The sequence below is a fragment of the Merops nubicus genome, unplaced genomic scaffold (genome assembly GCF_000691845.1).
Source record: "Merops nubicus isolate BGI_N331 unplaced genomic scaffold, ASM69184v1 scaffold21922, whole genome shotgun sequence".
Lineage (NCBI taxonomy): Eukaryota > Metazoa > Chordata > Aves > Coraciiformes > Meropidae > Merops > Merops nubicus.
In genome coordinates, this window is record NW_008591971.1 from 49,722 (window position 1) to 59,011 (window position 9,290).

General features: G+C 49.0%; 1 protein-coding gene across 1 annotated transcript in view; it reads right to left on the reverse strand.

The window, feature by feature from the left end:
• KIAA1755 (KIAA1755 ortholog) overlaps positions 1-5,922 on the reverse strand; it is a gene marked incomplete at both ends in the record, with an annotated part of 55,629 nt that extends 49,707 nt beyond the window's left edge. The window contains one exon of the mRNA XM_008935023.1: positions 4,320-5,922. Coding sequence (XP_008933271.1) covers positions 4,320-5,922 — 1,603 coding nt within the window. The remainder of the gene's footprint in view (positions 1-4,319) is intronic.
• Positions 5,923-9,290: the final 3,368 nt, after the last annotated feature.

Below are 9,290 nucleotides of genomic sequence, written 5' to 3' on the forward strand. Positions count from 1 at the left end.
AGTGGGTGAAAGAAGCGCCCTGAGCAGCATGGCTCACTGAGCAAAATTACCCGACGGTGGGGGGGGAAGGGAGGGCACTAGGAGGGGCTCCAGGGCTCTGCACCAGCAAGGCCAGGATGGAGTAGCTGCTCATTACTCTCTGGTAACACCCCTTCTGAAGGACCATCCCTGGGACCCAGCGCGGGAAGCTGCTGGGATGCCTTCAGGGCTCTGCACAGCTCTGGGACACATCAGGGCTCAGTTCTGGTCCTAGTTCTGCCTCAGCTTCTGCTTCTCAGCCTCATCTGCTTCTGACACAAGAGATTGTTCACTTTGGACAGTAATGCTAGATCTGCCTGAAGCAGCATTGATGGATGAACTTGATGATCTTAAAGTTTTTCCATGATTTTCGTGGGGCACTGCTCTCCTATAGATGGAGTATCTTGAAAACGATCACAGAGCGATAGAAGTTGTGCCCCAAAGGTTTCACATTAGGGTCTGACACACTTTCTAGGGGCACTAGGACATCTTCTGTTTGAATTCTGAACAGAATCACCTTCCCCAGGAGCTGTGAGAGCTGGCAAGCAGCAGGCCCACACAGTCGGTGGTAAAGGAACCCACATTACATGAAGAATGCCTGCAGAGAAGACCAAAAGCTGGCGTTTAAGGAAGACAAGAAAGGGAACACAGCAATATTGAAGGCACCACACCAGGGCAGGAGAAACACAAATATACACAGCAGCCCTGCCTTGGGTCTCTCTTAGGAATGAGGGAGCAGCTCCCAAAAACGAAGAGAGAATCCCTTTGCTCAGCCCACCAGACTGAGTCCTGGTACTGACGGGAATCTTGCTGGAGCTGTGCAGCCTCCAGACTCCTACACCTTGCCCAAACAAACCCCCTTCCTGCTCTGCTGGGGCCCGGAGCTGCCGAGCCCAGCTCTGCCCGAGGAGCCCCTGCACCCGGCTGGCATCTGCCGAAGCGGAAATGGTCCCAGGCGAAGCCTGACATCAAAAACCAAATGGAGAACCGGGAGGGGCCAATCTGCCGTGTTTGCAGGTTCCACCTTCCCCCGAGGCGAAGGAAGCAGCGGAGGAGGATTTGCTTGTGTGCATTTCAAAGAGACATTAGCATTTTTCCTCCGAGCCACCCGGTATCATCTCCGCCAACATCACGTGGTAACGGGGCACGGAACGCCCCAACAGGTGCTGCTGAATATGCCCCAGTTGTGGCTTTCCAGACCATTTCTTCTGTCAAAGTCTTTCCCAGACCCAAAACATAAGAATTCTTTCCAGAGCTACCAAGTTTCCAAATTCACTCTCACTTAAAGAGCAGTCACGTTAACAGCGAATGGAACCAGTGTGAATTTTAAGCCACCAACTCAAAACAGTTCACATTTGACTTTGAACCTAAGTTAGATCAGATTTATGCAGAAAATAAACTCCCTGGGAGTGGGAGGAAGGGGTGAGAGCTACAGGACAAGGAAAAATCTGCAGTCCCAGCCGGCACAGATGCCCCAGTTCTGTGTATTTGGACATCATCCACAGACTCTGCAGTAACCAGCAAGCTGCTCCACCTCACCCAGAGCAAATTGTGCCGCTGCCCACTGCGACCGAGGTGTGAACTGGCCCAGTAAGGCTTAAGCTGAGCTGTTATTTACGGTTTAGGCAATATACACACAGTTTCCAATCACAGGAGCAAAATTACCCCAGTTAGAGAAAATTTAACTTCTCTGCAGAGTTAAATTGACTGACTAAACTGGCTGGAAAAGTCCATTTGTTGGACTGAGTGTAGGACATTAGTTTCACTTTGTAATTTTATCCCTGAACTATCTTATTATTCCATCTCTGAGGGTTTCACAGGGCTAGATAAGGGGCTGGCTTGTTTGGATCTCAAAGCAATCAAAGGTAATTGAATTGACTGAGCTTATTATAGCTCCCGCTATAGTGTTTAAGAAGCACTCCCGGCATTAACAGATACTTGACCTGCCCTGTGCCTTCAAAGCCTTTGGCTCTTTGTTTTGTGGGGTTTCCTGGTGCTTTAGGTTGTTTCTTTTGCTTTACAAACTCTGAGGTAACAGGGGGTTTCAACTGCGATGTCAAAGTTTACCATCCTCAGAACTGGGCCACCAATGTAACCAATTTCAGCCAATCCCTAGAAACATTTAAATTGTCTTTAATTGAAAACAAACTCTGCAGATACCCCAGTGGGGTCCCTCACTGCTAAGATCGGCAGCATAGCCAAGGCTCATCCCGTGGAACGGCAAGAACATCACACTTCTTATCTCACACATGAGCTGGACCTGGCTAATTTTAGACAGAAGAGACAGGAACACTGAACCAGCAGCCACAGGGGTCATGAGGAAAGCACCAGCACTCACCAGTACACCCAGCACTCACCACAGCCGGGGTTTTCTGACGTCCAGTCCTGTGCAGACATGGAGTCAAGCCAGGCTCAGCTCAGCCAGGGGACTGGATCCCCACAGGAGGGTTACTTCCTGGCATACCTGCCCCCAAGAGCTACAGACAGGCAGGAGATGACCTTTTTGTTTTCTGCTCATGGTGGTAGACGCTCAGATAGACAAACACTTCAGAAAAGGGCTGAGCAAACCCCTCCATTTCACAGGAGAGAAATGCTTCTTGCTCCAGAAGTACCAGAATTACCATGGGCTTGTCTGCTTAGAGAATGAAAATATTTTGGTGCAGGTGTTAATAAAATTTCATTTTAATCAGCGGATGCTTTAGCTCCATTAGGAGGTCACGCTGAGGCACCAGGTAAAATGTGGCTTTGGGACACCTGAGGGAGCAGCTGTGGCTGCAGCCAAACACAGTGCTCATGCAGGCTCTTACCCACAGAGTTCAGGACCAGAACAAGTGCCAAGGCGACCAGCTCTCAATCCGTTCCTCTGCAGGGTCAGAACGCTCTGGCAATGTGGCTCTGTATCTCCAAGCCTTTCAGGAGCCCTCACACCCCCTTCCAAGACAGGTAATTTTCCTCGCCAGGGGTCTCGGGGAGCGAGAGCTGCCGAACTGGAATGGCACGTTCCAGCCGCCCCCGCCACACGCTCGCTCCTCCTCAACGGCAGCTGCCGATCCACCACCCGGCCTTCCAACCCAGACCCGGCAGCGCTCGGCAGAGCCAGCGCCGCAGCCCTGCAGAAGGCAGAGAGACCTGCACTGCTCCTCCAATTTCTGCTGGAACCCAGCCCTCAAGAAGACCAGGCAATACCTGCTCAAAGTTGGAGCTTGATGCTTCGTTTCTCTGTGCTCCCCCACTCAAGTTCAACAGCTCCTACTTCAAGCAAGGTGCAGAAAGCGTGCCAGAGGAGAAGGGAGGGAAGAGGGGGGAGCCCTTCAACTCTTCACGTCACCTCACGCAGCCAGTATTTTAGTGTGGCATTCACTATCTTCCTAAAGCCCATTTTCAACTCTGAAGGAGTTGAATAGTTACAACTGCCTCCTCACACGTTCCTCCTGCACACCATAATGTGCACGCTGTGAATAGAACGGATGGAGGTCACCAGCAATCAGATCCACCGAAATTAAATGTCTCCTGCCAAGGAACTTTGTTCTGTACTAAAGAACTATTGAACAAAACATCTACAACAAACCCACCTGTGAAGAGACCGCTTATTTCAAGCCACAAAAAAAAAGGACAACTTGATCACTTCCTGTAGCTTGTGCTACTGCCCCAGAGCCTCCCAGCAAAGGTACCTGTCAGCAGTACCTCTTGAGGACTTGGGTTTTGATCCACGTTACCAACCAGATGACCACACAAACACCCAACTGCTGTACCTTTAGGAGACAAGGCCCCAGAAGCTGCCTCTTGGTGGGGGTGCAGAGTGGTAGGCCCCTCAGCAGGTCCTGAAGACAGTGGTCCAATCTCCAGTTCCTCTTCAATGGATTCCAGTGTTTTTAAGGCTATAGTCTTTGACTTCTCCCCACAAGAAAAACTTCCCTGGTTCTCCTCCCCTCCCTGCAAGTCCTGTGCTATGACACACTCTGGGTTCAGCACAGAGTTCTCTTCGCTTTTACCGTCACGGTTTTCCACTCGTCTTTGTGTGTCCTCCTCACACCTCTCTCCAGACCTCTGGGTTCTGAACTGGCTTGAGCCTTCTGCTTGTACCTCAGGGCCCATCAAAGAGTCACTGTTATTTAGTTGTTCGGATGTCTGCTCACTCCCTGACACAACAGCTGGGAGAAGTGTAGCTTCTTCAGCTTTCTTAGGCTGACAGGCAGAGACCTCTTGCTCTTCACCATCTGACAAGAGTCCATCTGCAGGAGTTTTGACAGAACAGTGACTATGACTAGTCTGATTCTCATCTACAGTCAATATTTGTTCACCTTCTCGGACTTCCTCTGGGCTGTCCCCTCTTCCCCACTCAATTTCATCTACTTCTTGGTTCTGTTCTGGAGGATTGAACATAGAACTAAGATCTGCTTCCTGATCGCTGCAGGAAGCACCAACTGCTCCGATGTGTGCCGTGTTCCCAGGAGGAGGAGAGCCTCTCTCCACACCGACAGCCGCTCTCCCAGGCATCAGAAGCGACAAAGTGGCCTGGATTGGCACAACACTTGCACTGACACTCTGGCTAGAAACATCAGAACCTTCCTTCAGTGTGCTGTGTGGCCCCAAAGGCCCTTGGGCAGGCACAGGACAGGCATCCACCTGTGTCTCCTCATCTTGACCCTCAGTCAGGGGCTCTCCACATACTCTTGGTATCACCTCTTCTTTAGCAGCAGGAGCACCTAGAATTGGCTCTGGGCTCTGCTCCGACATTTCAGCATCAGGATTTCTGCCGGGACCATCGCTTTCTCCTTCCAGTTTTCCAGGAGCACCAGGCATTTGAGCTCTGAACTTGACACCATCCCCAGCACAGGCCTCGGCACAGCTGCGCAGCGCGTACTGCCAGTCGATGGGGCGTTCGCTGTGGGGCTCCTGCTCTGCAGATGAATCTTCTGCACTGCAGGCAGGGGACTCGGCCGCAGGAAAGCTATTCCCCATGGTTCCAGGACCACCTGCTATCAGCTGACCTTCTGGAGACAGCTCTCCACGTACCATCGCTTTGCTGCTTTCCACAGGAATGACATTTTGGAGAACTTCTGCAGAAGTCCTCAGCGTGTCCATTTGACAGTGCTCCTTCTGTGTAAGTGCTGACTGAATTAAGTTCTTGGAGTAGGTGCTGTCTTGAATGACAATAAACCTGTGCTTGTCTTTAGAGGCATTCACTCGCGTCCTGGGCTGAGTTAGATAGTTTAAAGCTAGTGACTGGGTTAAAGAGCCCGTCTGTGGCCCAAACCTGGGCAATGAAACTTCTGTCAGTTCTACGTACTCCCCTTCCAGGTCACTTTTCAGGTCCTCTTGAGGCACAGGAATTGTACAGACACCATTGACAAGAGCTTCACTGAGCTGCGGAGCTATGCTGCTAACGACCAGGTCGTCTCTAGTTGGACTTTGTTCCTGTAGACACTGAGATCCTAGGTCTGACAAACTGCACTCGGCATGGTCCATGGGGAGGCACAAAACTGAGCGTTCCTCTGTTACTTCTGGAGAGGTGATGTCGTTTTCAATTATTTTTGGTTTATTTATAAATTCAGGATTAACCACTTTATCCCAGGGGACACGAAATATTTTATCATCAGTGGTTAGTAAACAATTTTTCAGTGCTATACCCATCCGCTCGCCATTGAAAGTACTCAACCATTCCAGGGTGAAAATAGAGGTATAGGAAACTTCTGGAATCACGACTTCCTCTACATTATGCTTGTCTTTTGCCAAACATTTCAATACAATTCGTGGAGACTTCTTCAGATAGGGGACCACCTGCAGGTAGAAGTCACCAGGCTTCAAGATTCGCCAGTCCAGGGAGGCCAGCTGGACTACAATCTTCTCGTGGATGCACAGGGGCCAGCCCTCGTGGCGGAACAGCAAGCCACAGTACTGGACCTAGGGAGAGAGGAGAAAGTGTTTTCAGCATCAGGAACAGATCTCAGCTCAAGAAGATCACTGCTTCTCATTCCCAGCTGGAGCAACAGAAAGCTGAACTGAGCGTCTTTGGTAATTCGGGGTTGGGGGTGTCCCTACTGAGGTCTTCTCTTTAAAGAGGCAGAAACAGGAAAAGCTACTACACAATCACCAGAATCTCAGTCTGAATATGAACCCACCAGCTGCCAGACGTCTCAGCCCTGTTTTAAAGTTGGGTCAGCAAAGACAGACAGGCAGAGGTTTAAGTCCCAGAACCCAAGCGTAAAGAAATCAGGAGCTGTCTCCTCCCAGTGCTCAAGCTGGGAGACCCCACCTCTACCTCATTTCTGACCCATTAGGACCAAGTGGATTAAGAAAGTGAGAACTCAGACTGACCAGCAACTGCCATTAGAGAAGCAGCCTGCTTACAGCACATGGACAAAGCCCACCATCCTCAACTGGGGACCATCCACAGCCTTAAGAGAGAAGGTGGTAAATAAACAAGGCATCATTTCCAGAGGCTCCGCAGCGAGCTCTGGGCGGTACCAGACACACTTGACAGCACCCTGCCAGAAGGAGGCTGTGGGTGCACAAACCTCATTGAACAGGATGCAAAACGTCCTCTCTGGTGAAGCAGCATTGGGTCTTCAGACTGAGGTCTGCTGGAAGGGAGGTAATGAAAAGCTTTGCTGATGAGAGAAGGCAGAATGAAAACAGCAAGGTCTGTCCAAGGACTTGTTTTTCTTCCCTAATGTGCTCTGCTGGAGTATGAAGTGTGTTCCACCCCATTGTGGATAAGCCAAATTGAAGAGCATAGAGCATCACTCATCTGGTGCTAGCAAGAGCCTACACAAGGCAGGTGGAGACAAGTTACGTGGGTTGCAGTAGCAAGGGATGGCTGCAACCTGCCACCAAACAGAACAGAAGGAGATCCTGAGAAGACAAAGCAGGAGAAAGGAAGCAGCAAACGAGGAAAGTGTAGCAGGACCACAAAGAAGGCAGGAACTATCCTGAGCATACCAGGGATTTCCTCATTCCCAAACCATCACAGCTTTCAGGATAAGCCTCAGACAAAACCCAACCAAGTAAAAGCTGAAGTTTCACGGCTGAGCTGACTTGACTCTATTTACAGCTTTATCACAAATTCAGAAAATGAAATCCCTGCTTTGAACTTGATTCTGTTTGGGCAAAGTGAGATTTAAATTGAGCCATGATATAAGGCATCAGTTTAATGATTGATTTCATCCCTCTCTGTCATGACAAGGGTTTTGAGACAGTTCACCTGTATTGGATTCAACCCTTAAATTAGAAACCTGTCATCCTGGAGCCCAAAAATGTTAAAATTGGCAGCAATTAGTCCTCAGAGTTTTTATGTTGTGTCTCTTCCATAGTCACATGGAAGTCTTGACAGAGAAGGCAGTTTATAAAAATGCGGTGTTCCCAAGGAAAAAGAAAAAAAACCCAGCACTTTAATTCAAATATTTTGCCACACAGCAGAGAAGGCACAGAACTGGAAGGAACCTCCTAGACCACCACATGCCTTGGAACAACAGGTAATGGCATCAAGTAAACTCCTTCCTACATTCACCAAGCTTTACCCTCAGCCCAGCCAGGTGTCTTTTCCTCACTGCACCTGATGCAAAGTCGCTCAGAGGCTTGAAAGCTCAAATCATCCTTCAGACTCAATAATGTTTCCTTCTCAACCCTGGAGCTCATTCTCTGGATGTGCTTCCATTGCTTAAAATTATTAAGCTGCACCACATCACTGTAGTATGGCTCCCTCGCTCATCCTTTAGGCCTGCCTGAAGCACCTCCTTAGTGATGCCTTTTTATTTTTTAAAGTACACATTTCTTTGTTCCCCTTTTTCATTGTGCAAAGGGCCACGTATAATGGCACCAACACTTCCCAATGGTGCTGGAAGCATCTCTTAAAGCTAAGATCACTCTTGTCTTCCAGCCTTGCTCCTGTGGTAACCTGTCACCAAACTCCTGAGATCGAGTTCCCAACTGAAATTCTGCCTGTGACTTTGTGGAGGTGCACGCTTGCCCTCTGAGCCTACTGTTAGAAAAATCTAAGTACAAAGTTTTACAGCTCATCTTTTGCGAGACATGTATCGCCCTCCTCCCCACGTCTCCCAGACCAGTTTCATCACAAGCATCTGTCCTATCCATGATCTTATTTTTCATGCCAAGGTCCTGGATGAGGAGCAACATGTGCCTCATGACTCCTGCCTCCAATTCAGTGTCCCCTGCAGCACCAACACCCTCCCTCTCACCAGCTTGTTAACCACCTTGCGATACATCCACAAACCTCCATCCCTTTGACACCATAATTAATTTTCCATATGACTCCCTAATAAATCCTTTACAGAAGGGCTTAGACATGGAACCTCTCCTCTCTAGAGAGGGCTGGTTTATGAAAAACACTAGTCTTACACCACCTGCCATGGAGCAGAGCACATGAGAAAGCATTATTCCCTTTGTCATGGGTCGGTTAATCCTGTCCTTGCTCAGTGCCTGTTGTTGTACGCTCAGCTTGTTCTCTGTATTTTGTTACTAGCCCTGACTTAACAGATTGAATAAAAATCCCTGTTATCAGACATTTGCCATGACATGGTAACTTCTCCCATATTCCAGGATGGAGACTGGCCAGTTCCTTTCCTCACCGTAGTCTGTTCCACACCCATTTCAGGCACGGCAGTTTTAGTTCTGTTCACTCAGTGCAACCGCCTCACTCTTGTACCCACATCTTGGATCACTACGAAACTGAGTTGTACTTCAGTTTCATTTGTTTGAAGGATCATATTAATATTAGTTTTACAGTCTAAGCTTTACACTCTAAGCTTGAACTCAGAGCAGACCCACCTCCCTTTTTTTTGTTTACTATTAAGTTAGAGTTAAAAAGCCCTATGACCTAACACAGAGTCACTTGTACTCTCCTCAGAGTCACCAGAAACTAAGCTTTGGGGTCTTACACTCTTACTCTTTCTGAGCTCCAGGACACAGATGCCACTACCATCCAGTTCCTTTCTTACACAGCAGAGCTAAACTCAGCAGCCCAAGAGCTCCTCTCGCACCACACAGTTTGCAGAAGTTACTTCAGCAAGTCTCAGGCTGTAGGAACGTCACGGACTTTTCCACCAAGCTCAGCACTCAGGCAGCACCTCCGTCAATAGAGCTTCTATCTCCTGCAAAACCGGCCCAGCCCAGTATTTTGTCCATAAGGCCTTAAACAAAACCAAGTAACAGTTTTCCAGAAGAGACTGCGCAACTGCCACCCTGCATCACACCATTGCTTCTTCTGCCATTAGAAGGTGTCTTAGTAGGTACACCAAGACCATTGGTACCAA